This window comes from Setaria viridis, chromosome 2 (assembly GCF_005286985.2).
Source record: "Setaria viridis chromosome 2, Setaria_viridis_v4.0, whole genome shotgun sequence".
NCBI classification, from domain to species: Eukaryota; Viridiplantae; Streptophyta; class Magnoliopsida; order Poales; family Poaceae; genus Setaria; species Setaria viridis.
Genome location: NC_048264.2, coordinates 43155180 through 43172138, shown reverse-complemented (window position 1 = coordinate 43172138; position 16959 = coordinate 43155180). Strand labels below are relative to the sequence as shown.

General features: G+C 48.0%; 2 protein-coding genes across 2 annotated transcripts; one reads left to right on the top strand and one right to left on the bottom strand.

The window, feature by feature from the left end:
- The first annotated feature begins 815 nt into the window (after positions 1–815).
- Positions 816–4109, top strand: LOC117845789 (arabinosyltransferase RRA3). Its single transcript, XM_034726874.2, has 2 exons — positions 816–1212; positions 2910–4109. Exons 1-2 carry the CDS (start codon positions 1021–1023, stop codon positions 3996–3998), a joined length of 1281 nt encoding a protein of 426 aa, XP_034582765.1. The 5' UTR covers positions 816–1020; the 3' UTR covers positions 3999–4109.
- A 9570-nt stretch (positions 4110–13679) lies between these two features.
- On the bottom strand, positions 13680–16459 carry LOC117846487 (protein SHORT-ROOT 1). Its single transcript, XM_072291613.1, has one exon. The coding sequence runs from the start codon at positions 15935–15937 to the stop codon at positions 14153–14155; it is 1785 nt and encodes a 594-aa protein (XP_072147714.1). The 5' UTR covers positions 15938–16459; the 3' UTR covers positions 13680–14152.
- Positions 16460–16959: the final 500 nt, after the last annotated feature.

Genomic DNA, 16959 nt, shown 5'->3' with positions numbered 1-16959 from the left:
AATTTGCCAACCGATCAGACAACCATGAACTTGATGCACTGAATTCAAGCCAAAACTTGGATTCAGGATGTGTTCGGCTCTTTAATCCGAACTAAAATTCATGTCATATCAAATATTTGGATGCTAATTAGAAGAATTAAACATGAGCTAATTATAAAACTAATTCCACAGATGGAGGCTAATTCACAAGATGAATCTATTAAGCCTAATTAATCCATCATTAGCACATGTTTACTGTAGCATCACATTATCAAATTATAAACTAATTAGGCTTAATAGATTCGTCTCCCAAATTAGTCTCCATCCGTGCAATTGGTTTTGTAATTAGTCTATATGTAGTACTCTAACTAGTATCTAAATATTCGATGTGACGGAAATTTGAGGAGTTTCCGATAAACAAACACCCCCTCACTCTCCATCTTCACCCACGCATAGCTTTCTGTGCCAAATTGCAAAATATTCAGGGCCTGCTTAGTTCCCAAAATTCCAACTTTGACACTATGAAAAAGAAGATTCCCCATCACATCAAACTTGCGGTATATGCATGGAGTACTTAATGTAGACGAAATTAAAAACAAATTGCACAGTTTTATTGTACTTTGCGAGACAAATCTTTTGAGCCTAATTAGTCAATATTTAGACAATAATGTACAAATATAAATGAAATGCTACAGTTGCGCTACATTTAGTCGTACAAAGTTGAGCGAAAAAAAAAAAGCCCTCAGACGCTTGTTGACCCCCGAAATCAGCTGAATTTCGCCGGGCGGCAGCTGGCCCCACCGCCACCCCCCTTCAACGAATCCCCCACTTTCGCGTCAGTTCGTCGTCCTCCGTCCGGCCGTCCCACTCCAAAGCACGACGACCCAGAAACCGAGCGTCTCCGTCACGCACACGCCTCCGCCGTCCGCCCAAACTCCTTCCCCCCTGGGAAAGGAATCTTCCAGGCCGAGGCGGCCTCCCCCTTCCCCCCACGCTCTGATCTCGTCGCTGCGGCGGCGGGCGGCGGCCTCGTAGAGGGAGATGGCCAGCCGGCGCGAGTCGCCCCTGATGCGCGGCGGCGGCGGAGGAGGAGGAGGGCAGCCGCTGTCCCGTGGGTCCCGCATCGCTGCCGCGGTTGTGGTCGGCGTCGCGCTAGGGTGCCTGTGCGCGTTCTTCTACCCCGACGGCTTCTTCTCCCGCGCCCCTGACTCCGCCATCCATTGGCCTCGCCGGGTACGGACTCGTCACTCGTGACTTTCCACTCCCTCTCGCTCTCGTTCTGTACTTCTGTTCCGTTAGTGGGGGAGGAGGACCGGAGATCTGGAGGTTTAGCCGGATCGGTGGCTGTTCATTTTGGAAAGTTTCTGGTGCTGATCCACGTAGCCTGGTGCCAGTAAGATTCGTACTGGATGAATGCAACAGTATGAATATACGAGACGAATCATTGTCAGACAAGTTGCAGGGAACAAGGACAATTTGGATTCTCATTTGGATCATTAGACAACAAACTTTGTGGAATGCTAAAAAGCTGCAACGATGCTGTGGTAATTTTTTCTTCTATTAAAAAAGTTGAGGTAACCAACTAGATCAAGCAGAGAAGCGCTTGGATGGCGCAAGTTTAACAGATTCCATAAGGAAATACCTCAGAGCAAGCAAGCATTTCAGCTTAGTTACTAGTAGTACAGCATAAAAGGTGTCCATTCCTTTCTTTTGTGATGAAGAAGGTTATCCCTCTGGTGAAGAAACCAAAGGTGTTGCATGCATTTTGCTCTGTTTTTATCTGCCTGCTGTACTGCTGCTATGCTCTGTGATCATTCACAAATGCAGTCAGGTTGGCTACTGCATACAGTATATTGGTCTTTGGAATGATTGATCCCTTGTATGCTTGTGCACAGTGTTGCCAGCACATACTGCTAGATCGTGTTGCAGAAAATGATCAATTAATGTACACCTTTCCCTGTTTGCTACATTGTTTGGCTATGCTGGCAAACACTATCTTGTTCATGTGTTTCTTATAGTCTTGTTTATCCACCTAGGAATAAGCTGTATTTGAACTGTTCAACTTTGTGATGCCTATAATGTAACTTACAGTCCAGGTACTGACGATGTTGTCTCAAGTTGGAATTATAAAAAAAGGGAAATAGGCAAGGCACTTAACTTGCTTTGTGAACTTCAAATTGCACTTGACCTGGGAAGATAGAGAGGACAAGCGTGAGCTTCAATTTATTGATGCTCTCAAGGTCCTTGATCCATTGTTATACTCCACAGGCCCACGTGATTATGCACACTTAGATGCTTAGTCTCAATTCTCACCTTGACTGATCGAGATATAACATAGTGCTTTAAAAGTACTTTCTTCTGCTTTCACATTACCATGCACTTAAACATACTGTGGGTCTATACAGTGATCTTTGTAATTTCATCAGCATCTAGAACCCTCTGCAGTCTTACTGTGAACTTAAAAAAAAGAAGACAATTTTAGTTTGGATCTTATGGCCAAATTATTTTCGACTTTCAGATTATAATTTCTCATCAAGAGTGTATACTGCTCTTTTTTTCTTGGTAATTGCAAAATGTTTATGAAGTACAAACAATTGGGTAGTGAGACAGAATTTAACAACGGGGAAGCCACTTCATGTGAATGCCTTGAAAACAACCAAGGAATCCCAGAACTTCTTTTGCTCCTGGTAGAGCAATCATTTCATTACACGGTGCATCTTTCCTCTGTTTGCCCTAGGGTGTTACAGGAAAAGATAGAGCAATTTTGTTCAGTATGATGTCAAATTCAAATGTTATAACCTCTATTCATAACCTGTACGTTTAAATTTCCTAGTTGATCTTTTTAAGAAATCGATTAGATCTATATATGATTTCGGACCATTTTATTAGTTCTCATATACTGTTTTTACAATTATATTTTTCACCTTTAGGCTGACTCAGTTGCCTGTGATACATCTCGGGAAGTTGCCAACCTGAAGTCACAGCTGTTATCATTGGAAAGGAAAAATGCTGAGTTTAGGAAGCAGATCAATGAACTATCAATGAAGCTTCAGTTGGCTGGACAAGGGGAAAACGAGGTCCTGTATAAGGCTGGTCCATTTGGTACAGTGAAGGCTCTGAGGACAAATCCAACAGTTTCTCCTGACTTATCCATCAATCCCAGATTGGCAAAGATATTGGAACAGGTTGCTGTGAAGAAAGAACTCATAGTTGCATTGGCAAATTCTAATGTGAAAGAGATGCTAGAGATGTGGTTCACTAACATCAAACGAGTTGGGATTTCAAATTATTTAGTTGTTGCATTGGATGACAGCATAGAGAACTTCTGCAAGTCCAATGATGTCCCAGTCTACCGTCGGGATCCTGATGATGGCATTGACAATATTGGAAAGACAGGTGGAAACCATGCTGTTTCTGGACTCAAGTTCCGCATATTGAGGGAATTTTTGCAGCTGGGGTACAGTGTTCTCCTCTCTGATATTGATATTATTTTCTTCCAGAATCCCTTTGATCATCTCTACAGAGATTCTGATGTAGAGTCCATGAGTGATGGCCACAACAATATGACGGCTTATGGATTCAATGATGTCTTTGATGAGCCTTCAATGGGTTGGGCAAGATATGCTCATACAATGCGTATATGGGTTTATAATTCTGGATTCTTTTTCATTAGGCCAACAATTCCTTCAATTGAGCTTCTAGATAGAGTAGCTGGTCGCCTTTCTCGGGAGCCCAAATCATGGGACCAAGCAGTTTTCAACGAGGAGCTGTTTTTCCCCTCACATCCTGGTTATGAAGGTCTTCATGCATCCAAAAGGACCATGGATATCTACCTCTTCATGAACAGCAAAGTCCTCTTCAAGACTGTGAGGAAAGATGCTCATCTGCGGAAGTTGAAGCCGGTGATTGTGCATTTGAACTACCATCCTGACAAGTCGGATCGCATGAAAGCAGTGATTGAATTTTATGTTAATGGGAAACAAAATGCCCTTGAACATTTCCCTGATGGTTCAGAATGATAGACAGCAGCTTTTGTAGAACAGAAAATGACAAACTTGTAGTATCTAGTCGTTTTGAAGCTCTGAATGAAAGCACAGGTTGTCTAATACACAATCCATTGTCATTTTAAATCCTCTGTGCTTGAAATGTCAACTTTCACTGAGCACCTAACTCGTACAGTTCTGTACTCTCAAGTATTGGGAAGCTGCCATCCCATGCTTTACAGATCATGGCGTTTCATACAAGCATTACCAGTAAAATAAGTTTCCGGACTGTGTTGCATTTTTTCCCGAATACTCCAATTTTAGGTTGAAGTATACGCAGAATGTTTTTAGCAAAGGTTAGTTTTCAGCAAAGGTTCATATGCCTCGTATATGCTTCGGCACACGTTCGAAGAGTCCCCAAGAGATTTCAGCCAAGGAAGTTTCAAACTTTACGTGCTTGTTTAAGCAAAAATTCACATTTTGGAGGAAATGTCGAAATGTTCTCTTTTTTTATGGTAAAAGAGATGGATGAAACAGCAATGGAGATCGAGGTTCATGCGCGGTTTACCGCTGGATCGCTCTGCTCGCCGGCTGAAAAGCTGAAATGGCTGATTTGTTATAAGAGGAAAACACTGTTTGGTGGCTGATAAGCCGGTTGAATAAGCTGAAGCGAACAGGCCGAAGCTCGCCGGTCTGATGGGCTCAGGCCTGCGTTCGGCGATGGGCGGACACTTTGGGCCTTTGGGCTCGAGAGCTCGTGTGGCGCTTCGGACCAACGTAAAGCCCAGTCAGTCTAGAGTGCTGCCGTGCAAGCTGGCCCAAGAGCGTAGCAGAGGCTTGCCTTTTTTTTTTTTGGTGCAGTTGAGTGAGAGCGAACCTCGGAGAAATGTTAAATGCGGACCACACCCTTAGCAGTTTAGCACACTCACCGTCAGGTGGGCCTAGTTCGCTTGGAGATCTTCTTCAACCTGAGGTGGACTCTGTTCCAAAAAAAAAAAAAAACCTCATCGGAGATAAGTTTGGGAAGGGTGGCTTTAGATGGATCCGAGTGATTTTTCGGGCCGGACCGACTTCAGGCCGTGCTGAAAAAGACTACGGAGTATTTAGTATTGGGCCAGACTCATACCATAGGCGGTGTCTGGGCCTAAATTCTTTGAATCACGCTCAGACTTTTAGTGTATAGAATGATTTAAAACTAGTTCGGGCTGCATTTAAATTCTTGCAGCCCGAATTCCTATATCAAATCCCATCCCTTAAAGAGGTAACACCGGCGAGTAGGGAGGATGCGGTAAATAAGGCAAAGAGGGCTCGGCGAAGAAGACATCGGGGGTTGCAAATTGGTGCCACTGGGGAGAAAAAAAAAGGTAACGTGACGTGAGTCGATCAAGCCGCGGGGGTGGGGCAACAATTTTCTTCTGCCTGACCTAGTCGTCGTGTAAGGCCTTCGTGGCCCCGCCGGCGGGACCTGTACGGCGCATGGCTCGCGCCACCAGAGATCTTGTCGGATCAAGTGCCGAGCGAAACGGACGGTGCGTGGCCTCATGTTCCTGATACTGATGCGGGTACGTGACAAGTTGTGCTGCACCGGACTTTTCATCGAGATTCCGGGGGTGGTTACGCCGCTTCATTTGCTGCAACCATGCACGCATCCTCGATCAAGTTTAGAGATCGAGCCGATTTTGGGTGGGAAGACTTGTATCGGGCTGCCGATATCAGGAGTGTGGGTGGTCATCCCTCATCTGTGCAGCGCCGGCACGTGCGTCACGACCAGGAGTCAGTGCCGGCTTTGTCGGCCGTGCCTGTGGGCATTCCCACACACGTAGTACGTCCGAATGGGCACGACAAACGGTCTCACAGTTTACGTTCACAGTCGCTGAGACTATTTCTGCTGAAAACGATAGGTTTACATTAACAGATCGAACACTCAGAGCATACTCCTTCGTCAAAAAAAAACATGTCATTCTAGTTTGTCTTAAGTCAAATTTTCTTAACTTTGACCAAATTTATAGAGAAAAGTATCAATATTTATGACATCAAATAGGTATATTATAAAAATATATCTCATGATAAATCTAATGGCACTTATTTCACGCTATAAATATATGTAGTTTTTTTTATAATCTTGGTCAAACTTGAAAAAAAGTTTGACTTAGTAAAATTCTAAAATGACTTGTTTTTTGGGATGGAGGGAGTAATTGTGATCACTTGCTTGAGAATTTATATGCACGCGTTATTTGCGGCGGGTGGGGTACACTTAGATCTACAACATCGAAAAATTCTTAGAGAATTATTACAGAACATTCATCATCTCCTTATTTTTTCTCAAATGGTCGGGGGTTATTTTTTTCTTTCATGATTTTTTCTCAAGTCATCAAATGGCCATGTGCTTTGTAGTCTAATTTGTAATTTGAACAATCCCAAAGGGAGAAAGGGAAATGTCTTAATTAGACAAAAATAATATTGGCTATTTGATAAAATTTTAAAGAAAACAAGTGAACGTCGATCCTTTGCAAAAAAAAACATACTAGAGAAATGGTGCAAATATAAGTAGTGTAGATGGAAGCAATGGTGATTGGTGAAAGTTCATGATTGACTGGTCATGGTATAGCACACAAGTTTAAAATAAAAAAGATTTCTAACTAGTTTTTTGAATTCACATGTTACTACATATGTGAATTCTGTGAATCTTCTAATGGTAAGTTAAGGTGTAGTCATGTCTAGGTTAGTATTTATTTTACGAATCTTCATAAGTTTTACAACCTAGCTAGTCATGGTAAATTAAGGTGTAGTCACATGTTAATATATACTTTGTGAATTCACATGTTACTACGTATGTGAATTCCGCGGATCGGATATCCGCATATAATTGCATATGCACATGAGTTTTGTTAGGTGCATGTACAAACGGTCTAAGTTCAATGGTTCTTATCACTATCCCTTAAATAGTACATAAACTGCAATCCCCACTTCTGTCGCCGTGCGATGCGCACCACCACCACACACACCTTGTTGATTGGCGCTACCACAATGGTACCACTTCATTCGTGTTGGTGTTGCTATGGCCACCATGAGATATTGGGATTTAGCCTACGGGCGAGATTTTTTTATGCAAAACCTAAGTAATGGTGAAACATAAATTTAAACCTTCACTTCCCTATTCCACACACATAGTAGTCGCCTAGTGTGTGGTTTAGTTTAGAGCGTGCCACAACCTCAGTTCCGCCCTTAGCTACTATGGCTTATCAGTGACCACCACCATTGTCATTTGCCTAGTGCAACCATTGGTGCAATATGGGTGCTTTGCTTGTTGTACATCCATCATGTCTCTTGTTTCCACACAACCGTCCTCCCCTAACTACCTTAACTTTAGAGTGTCTTTGAAATTTAGAAATTTAGAGTCGTTCTGATTTGCTCAAAATATGTCTAGTTTGAACAATTATTGGTCCCCAAAAGGTAAAAATAAAAAAAGGAAGAGAAAGATATATATTAGTATATTATTACTATGTCCGCCGCTTTATCCAAACGCTACCGGCTAGTCTGCACCGTACCTTCAAACCGGGATGGCATATACCCATGTGCACAACAGGACCGGGGGTACACTAGAAGCCCTGAGACATCAACTTCAGACGTGACGTCCTGTGCGCGGTTCACAGTCGAAATTCTTAATTGGAATTTGAAAGGGGAAACAGCACAGGGACATATGCCGATGGCGCAAGCAGTTAGCTGCTTTTGCGTGGAATCGTTCTGCAGGCCCGCGCCGGGGCCCCGCGTGTGGCAATGTGTGTGTGCCACTTTTACACAGTGCCCGGCTTGCTACTTGGCCTCATCTCATCTCATCTCATCTCATATTCTCATCCCTCTCTTGCTCGCTTGCTTTCGACCACAGACACTGTTCCTCCCTTCTCTGATGGGGTACGTGGATGTGATCCCCTTCCCCCTTTTTCCCCATTGCATTGCCACAATGGACTGGACAGTGATGGCGAATGGACGATCAACAAACTAGGTCTTTCACACGCCGTGTGCTTTAGCTTTGTTGCATGGACACGTGATCGATCACTACAAGCCAGCAGCCCCTGAAGACTAGCCTCTAGTACTTGAAAGATGAACGGACGTGGCTGTGGCTCTGGCATTTCCTAGGAAAGTAGAAGAGGCTATTAGACCAGCCAGGCCACCCATGCATGGCCGTGGCCGTGGTGATGGGCAGCGGCAGCAGCAGTGCCGGGGACACGCTGCCAATGTCGTGCCGCATCGCATGTGTGTTCGTGCCTGCATGGATGTCGGTCTTTCTGAGGTCAGTGCGCTGACAAAAAGGCCGAGCATCGCATGCATGCATGCAGCGCCGCGACAAGCTTTTGAAGGCGATCGCTGCTTCCCGGCCGCGCGCGCGCGGCTGGCTGGAGGGCCACGGCGCCGGCAGCCACGGCCTAAACACGCTAGTGGCTTTCCCTTTCGCATCGCTAATGATTCGTTCATGGGCGCAATTATATATCTGAACCCACTTGACGCCTGCTGATGACTAGTATATATGTGCCCATGAGGCCATGATCATAGGAGATTGCAGAGAGTGGCAGGCTCAAGAAGCAAGCGTTGCCACAGAAGAATTTCAAGTGCGTGCTCATTATGCTCTCAAAGAGAGTGCATCATGCATGCAGATGGTCCATCATCCCCAGTCCTCACGCTCTCCATATCCATGGATCTGAGCAGGCACAGAACACTACCTCCAAGGCTTCAACACGCAAGAAGAAAGCTGGGGTGAAATAAGAAAACAACATTATCTGATTTCATCATGGAATTAACCTAGCTAGAGGTCGTAGCTAGTTGTCAAACTAAGGGAAACTGTAGTGTGTACGTACTTTCACATGACATGCACGCCACCAGGCAGTGGTTACATGGTAGGCTATGAGCAGCATCAGAATATGTAGCTAGCTCTCGGTTTCAAAAAAGAATATGTAGCTCTGCACGCATCAATCACACATGCACGGAAGGAAGCCAGAGTTCAGAGAAAAAAACTAGTGTAAACCCCATGCCCTAGCTAAAAGAAGGCCTGTGCAAAGGGACTGTTGCTGTTGGGACAGAGAAAGAGATGGGGTCGTGTTCGTGTCTCTCTCCATGCCCACACCTTCCCCACCCCCGCACCCTAAAAAGGAGCTCCCACTATTTGTTCCAGCTCGCCCCTTTTGGTCCAAAGACATTGCTTGCCAGTTGCCACCAGCCAGTACTCCACGCACCTCGACTCAACACCAACGCAACAAGGACATGATCTCGTAGTGGGTGCACAACAAACCTCTCAATCTCCATTTAAGGGGTGCTTGATACCTGCTAAACTTTAGTAGCTGTCACATCGGATGTTTGATAATAATTAAGAATATTAAATATAGTCTAATTACAAAACTAATTGCACAGATGGAGTCTAATTCGCGAGATAAATCTATTAAGCCTAATTATTCCATGATTTGACAATGTGGTGCTAAAGTAACCATTTGCTAATGATGGATTAATTAGACTTAATAGATTCGTCTCGTGAATTAGACTCTATCTGTGCAATTAGTTTTGTAATTAGCTCATGTTTAGTTCTCCTAATTAGCATCCGAACATTTAATATAATCCTACTAAAGTTAACATCTCGTATCCAAATACCCCCTCAATCTAATAGGTTCAAGAAAGATCATACGATTTCCTTTTCTACCCCTCTCTTATTGCTTCTTTTATGCACAGCGTGCAAATGAACACTGTCGTTGCTGATAACTACTATATCATGTCTCTCATTATAACTTCAGGTGAGGTTGATGGAGTGTAATCCCTGCATGTTCAGCAGTTTATTTGCAACAGGAAAACGGTCGCTCTTAGTGTCTGCGGAGCCATCTGTATTTGTGCTTGCTGAAAAGAGCCCGCAGCCGTATGATCAGTCACGCATGCGCTGCGTCGCAGAGATGTTCAGATCATAGTTTTCTGTATATATGGGAGGCTCCCCGCTTGTGCTTGCTGAACTCTTTTGAATAAAGGGCAGCTAAGACATGCATGCTCGCTCTGCAGGCGCAGGGATGTTCCAGCTGAAAGCCCCCCTATATAGGAGGCAGCGCAACAGTTGAACAGTATAAACAGCCAAATCACTGAATCAGCTTCGGTGATTGGACATGGAATCATGCTACCTTTATTAACTGATGCCAAAGGCTTGCATACATGCATATGATATTCCTTTTTTTCAGCACAGTACATCCCGAGAATGTTTCGACGGATCTTAAGATTGACAGAGTCATCGTATTCTATATCACTATAGAAAATAGCCGCATTAACGAGATACACAAGACACCGATCATGTGGGATGTCAATGCTTCATCTGGTATATTGCATTTAAGAATTTAATCGCTCCAAGTATGCTACTCCAGTGGAGTAGTGCAATGGATTGTACTCCAGAAAAGGTAGGCAAGCCCTAGCATTTTTCTTGTCGGATAAAACCAAAGGGCATATGCACGCCCAACTATTACGATGGACAAAGGCTGCAAAGGGACCGCCGGTATCATGATTTGCGCAGAATTGGATTGAAAGTTGGCTCAGGTCGTGGCCCAGTTTGACCCACACTCGAGAAAAGCGGAAACTTTCTCATGTGTCAAGTTGATATAGCATATCTCTGACTATTTCCAGGGTCTCCATCACAGTCCTCGTCACTGCAGAGTTAAAAAAAAGCACTTGTTGAGCATAATTAGCAAAGACCTCGGCACAGTTAGTTAACTATACTATACTCGCCAATTATATTGCTGCAAGCCTGCAATGTAATCTATATATCTGGCGAACAATATGGTCGTCATCTTCCTGTGAAGTTTTTATAGATGATAGGGTATACATATATAGGTGTATAGCGACAAATAACCCTTCAGTCATACTACCTCCGGTTAGAAATTTTGGCACGATCCTAGGTCTGTTCCCTTGTCTGAAACGACAAATAAAATGAATCGGAGGTAGTGTTATAGACGGGGGTATGCTATTATAAGCTTGACGTACACGCCATCGTCAGCCATACAATCCTAGCCAGTCAGCTTGAATAGCAACAGAAGTACAGTAACAACCAAAGTTTCAGGCCCCAGGCAGTTACTTTTTTTTCTCTAATATGCGGGAGAGCTGCGCATCATTGTATTAAGATGAAGAAATTAGAGTTTTACAACACAATAAGTCAGGACTCATGCAAAAGCATTAGTAGGAAAAACAACCAGGCAGTTACGACCGGCCGTTACACAAAATCTTCGCACACGACACGCGCAGCTCGATAGATGACCAGCTGGTGACTGCACGTGTTTCCGGCGGTCGACGAGCGGAGCTGCGGGGGGGCTGCTCGTGCGGATGACCAGCTAGACAGCGACGACGGTGCCGATCGATGTGCAATTGTGCATGCGTGGGGAGCGGGGAGAGCGAGGATGCCCCGGAGGTGGCCAGGGATAGATGGAGACGAGTCGCCGGGCGAACGGGGGTCGGGTCGGCGCGCCTAATGATTTCGCTGGAGAAACGGGGCGGAAAAGGGCTCGTTTTATCGCGGGGGCCCCGTGTCCGTGCGTAGGCCGCGCAGCAGTACGTTCACTAGCCAGCCAACCAGCCGGCCGGCCGGGCGGGCGGGGCGGCCAGGTGATCGGTCCTAGCCCACCTTCCTTTGCTAGATTCCGCCACGGCGCCACCCCCCTCGTCGCCAGATTCGCTTCCCCCCTCCCCGCGTCCGCTCTCCGCTCCGCTCCCCCAGCTGACACCCACACCTCGCCCACGCGATAACGACCCCGGCCGCTTGCCTTGGGTGCTCGCGGCCTCAGCTCCTCCCCGTATTTTTCCGTGCCTCGTTCGAGGTCGGGGCTTGCCGGCCACTTGCGCCTCGCGCTACCCAGCCGGCCGAGCCCCGCATGCCCTTGGCGGCCGGCGTTTGCTACCGCGCGCGATCTCGGGCGGCAGCTGGCAGTTTGTATGGACCGCACATGAAATCTCAGTGATTAGTTGCTGACAGGGCCAGGCGTGCAGCCGTGCGCCCGTGCACCGGTACCCCGGAACCCGGCCGGGCTGGGGTCGAGAAATTTGCAGGCGCGCGTGTTGGGGGAGGAGGGTGTGTTGTCACTTGTCAGAGGCCGCCAGGGTTGATAATATGCGCTGCCATGCCATGCATGCCTGTTAATTTTCCTTCCGGACGCCGTACGCGTGACGTCGATCATATCTCTATCTGCATGATTTGTTTTTCGCAATCGTTTGCCGATTTTTGTTTCTCTACCGTTGCCACGCATACGTGCATATTATTGCACGCAGGCTACTGTACCTAGCTTTAATTTCACCGGCAATTAGATCGATCGAGAGGGCTCGTCAAACATGTCACGACATAAAATCAACCGCAACCGTGGACGGCAAGGAGATGTGTACGTCGTCGAGGGAGATGTGTCGAGCGATCGACTTGAGACTGATCAAAATGCGGTGGTAATGGGACAGTTGCTCTGGCCTGCTGAAAACGACAACGCGAGGGCATTACAAAGTATGGTTTTTCTAGGAATTGCTCTGAGCTCATGATACCACCCCATCACCTAACCCTCTAGCGGATTATTGGCATATCATATCTGCAATGTTTCCCCTCTAAATCTATTCTCCTTCCTCCGTCCCAAATTGTAGGTCATTTTATCATTTCTAGATTCATAACTTTTATTATGTATCTAGATATAAGTGTATATCTAGGTGCATAGCAAAATCTATGAATCTATAAATGCCAAAACAAGCTACAGTTTGAGACGGATGGAGTATATCCTATATACTCATCATCAGCCTGTTATGAGTTTGATGATGCCTTTATATATTCTGATCGCTATCACTCCCCACTATGTCGTCGCAAGCTCCTAACAACTCCCCAGATCTTTGTCTTATGCATAGCATCAAAGTTGAGCTACTTAAACCATTAAGTAACAGGTAGAAACTAATCTGTCAACGACAGGCCGGTCGTTTCCAGCAGATTTCAAAAGGTCTGAGCTAGCTTGCAATAGACAACGAATTTGATCCGGCTTACTTCTTGGACTCCTGAATGGCGAATGATATGGACAGCAAAATATTAGTTGCTCTACTGGATATTCTGAAAAACAAATGGTCCCCTAGATCATCTGCTGAAGCAACAAAAGGCCATTTGTCACACTAGCTTTATAAATTATTTGATGGAAAGGAATTAACTTAAAAAATTATGCTAGTCCATTCTCTCAGTGAATGAACTATATATTATACAAGATGACGTATACGCTCTGGCCTGTTCGGATGATGGGTATTTCAGTATTTGAATGCAATTTCATTTGAAAATAGCCCATACTTTACTATGTACCCGATCTCGCGCAGATCCTGAAAATGTCGACCTAATCATACTCTTGCGGATCAGGTAAAATGTATGACATAAACTTCATTGACCAGACAAAAATGGTATTGACAATTCTTTGATCACTTTAAGTAGAAAAGAGGAACTCCAATAATGGAGGAAAAATAAAGAGCACTCTAACTATTTTTTTTCTTATAGGGCAGTACTCTAGCTACTCACTATCTCATTTGGTATATATAGGCGTCTAGTTTAGTGCTTCATGCTTGATATTGGTACTGGTAACCAAAAGTAGTAGGCCGGCCGTGCAAATGTCTGTGCTACTCCTAACACCCTCACATCAACAAGACAGGAAGCATCATCTCAACAAACATGCAATGCAAGCATCAATCTTTGCGCGAGACGGCGTATGACAAAAACCATGCACGTAATTCCCTCCAAAGGGAAGAAAGTTGTTGAGCTTACAAGAAGAAACACAGAAGAATGGGAGAAAAAGGAAGCAAACAAATCGAAATCATCACGCCAAGAACTTGTGACGACCGATGATTCAAATTTAAAATAGATCAAGAGTCTAAAACCTAAAACTATGGACCACACCCTCCTCCTCGATCACCTCGCTGCAACCAATGTGTACGTGAGCAATCCCTACGCTTACGCTGCTTCAAAACCCTACATGCGTGTGAGCCATTTTTCAGTTTTCAAGACGACCGAGCAAGGATAGAGAGCAAGCCATACTCATGCACGTGCGCGCGATCCAATGCATCAACGACGCTGTGGATGGCTAGGTATGGCGCTCTTGCTTCTCCCGGCTCATGCTGTTCCACGTACCTACTCACCGAGCTTGCATTTGCGCCGACGAGCTCCGATCCTCGATCCATCTCGATCATGGCTTCCACGCGCTTGCCCACACGAGAGGCTGCTCCTTCCACGCGAGGAAGACGCCTGCTCCGGCTGCCGAGTCGTCTAGACCGGCATCCCGCATCGACCAACCCTCCCGGTACCGGCGGAGCAGTGACCGCACGTCGTCGGCAACGTCCTCGCTGAATGCCACCGGAGAGAAGCCGGCCGACCGCATGCGGCGCGCCCATGACGCCGCCGTCTCCCGCCGCTCCATGGACTCGGACGCCGGGCACGAGACCAAATCCACGATGGCACGTCCGGCTCCCCTCTCCAATGCCAGCCTCTCGTTGCTAGTCTTCGGGAAGCTCTCTTCGAGAGAGTCCATGTAGGCCGAGAAGAACCGCAAGCCCTCGCCGAACACCTTCAAGAACGCCGCCTCCGAGTCGCCGCCTTCCTCGGACGATGTGTCAGGGTCAGAAGCCACGAGATCGGCCTCCTCCTCAACGACGGTGACGACCCGCGGGTCGAGGCGCCGGAGGGACGAGGTGAACGCGTCCCTCCGGCGGGCACCGCCCGGCACCACGCCGCGCAGCGAGTTGACGCAGTTGACGGCGAGAGCGGTGGAGGCGCCGCCGTCGCGCAGATCGAGCGCGTCGAGGTCGAGCTCCGCGAGGTCCCCGGCGTGGTGCACGGCGCGGAAGCTGAAGGGCACGCCCATGAGCCGCGCGAACTTCTCCATCCGCTGGCCGATCTCCCGCATCACGCGCTGCACGGCGGCCGTCGGCGCGGACGGCGCGGCGGACACCACGGTGGTGATGGACAGGTGCGGCGTGTCGTCGGCGGACCGCGTGGCGAGCGCCTCGAGCAGCGTCGGCCACTGCGTGCAAAACGTGTTGCTGAGGTCGAGGATGTGGAACCGCTGCGGCTCCGGCGACGCCGCGGCGGCCTCGAGGAAGGACTCCAGGATGGCGCCGTTGGCGGCCACGTGACCGAACGACGACCACGGGCTGAGCTCCTGGAACCGCAGCGCTGTGCGCCGCGTGGAGTCGAACGACGTGTTCCGGTCGGACGCCGCCGCGAGCGTGCGCAGCGTCCGCGGCCCGGACGCCGTGAGCCGCGCGAAGAGCCCTTGGAGGAAGTAGGAGGCCAGCTTCTGCTCCACTTCCCCGTACGGCGACGCCAGCTCGTTGAGCATCCACATCAGCTGCTGCACGCGCTGGCTGTCCCGCGCCGCCACCGCCCGAGCGCACTCTAGCAGAAGCTGGCTCGCCCACCTCCCGCTGCCTCCTCCCCCGACGGCCGCCGACGACGCCGCGCCCCCGCCGGACGATGACGCCGGGGACGAGAAGTCGAGGTTGAGGTCGGGCGGGAACGACAGGTCGGCCGCCTCGAACAGCGCGTGCGCCGCCCCCGCGGCCGTGGACGACGTGGACAGCGGGGGCGTTGGCGCCGTGGTCACGGACGACGTCGGCGGCTGCACCGCCGCCCCGTGCGAGTGGAAGTGCTGCCTCGACGAGGACGAGGAGGAGAAGTCTTCATCCATGTACAGGTGGTGGGCGTTGCCGCATTCTTCTTGCTGGTACGGCTCCAGGTAGTACTGCTGGTGCTGGTGCTGCTGGCCGTAGTAGTACTGCCCGCCGCCGCCGCCGCCGCCGCTGCTGTTGCTGTGGTAGTAGTAGTTGTAGGAGGCGTTGGTCTGGTGCGACGACGACCTGGAGCCGCTCGACGTGGTGCTCCTCGAGTTGTAGGACGCCGACTGCTGCTGCTGCTGCTGCTGCTTCTCGTTCTCGGAGGCTTGGAGGCTAACCAACCTAAATAGCGTATCCATGTAAGCTGCTACTGCGGCGAGGCGGCAACATGAAGCGTGCGCTTGCTCAAGGTCGCCGTGGTAACAAGCAAGGGGGGTTTTAATGGCAGTGCGGTGAGAAGCGAGAGCCGGGAAGGGACGAGGAGGAGGAGGCTAGCCAGTAGCCAGCTATAGCTAGGATGCCTGGCTATGAGCGAGAGTGAATTGTGATTTGTGAGTGGAGAGATCCAATTCCAAGTGTGGCTAGCTACAAGAGAGAGATAGAGTGATCTATTCTTTTGAGCGAGAAAAGGGAAGCCCTGCGTGATGCGCTCTCGGCTCGCTTTCTTGGTGCCCCCTCGATCCCCAGTTCCGCTGCTCTTTTGGCGAGACCGATGGAGCAATATGCTCCGCTTTGCTTCGCTTTTGGCCGGATCGATGAGGGAGGAGAGGAGAAGGGACGACGAAGGAATGGTTCGGATTGGAGTGGACGGCTTCTTTACTGGGTGGCGCAGTGGGTGTGGCCGCCTTTTTGCCTTTGCTTTCGTTCCCGTCTCGATCTTACTGCCCGGACCTGCTGCTTGCTTTTACGTTCTCTTCTTTTTTGTGTGTGTGTTTGTTGGCTTGATTTGCTAACGAACTGAGAGACTGTTTGCCTTTGTGACAGTGTGTACTGGATATTGGTTAATTTCCGCCTGTTAGGAATGGGCCGGCATAAACAAGTACAATTAAGAAAGGGGGACACTGATTTGACGTGAAAGCTACTCGACGACACAAGAAGATTCATACCATCAGCTCATCCCGTTCGACTTATGAGATGTAGTCATGTTGTGGTACATCGACATAGACTCCAAGACGAAAACAAATCCATGATCATTGATCGATCGCCTAGCCATTCGAGCCTTTCGGGTCCTCCATTATTATTTTTCCTATATACCCCACTAAACTTGGCAGAAATCAGATTATGTTCCACCATTATTTAGCGGTCGGTGATTGGTTGTGTATAGTATCTTTATTATCATGCAACAAAATTTTGAGCGCAAGCACCGGCTGAACATATATCG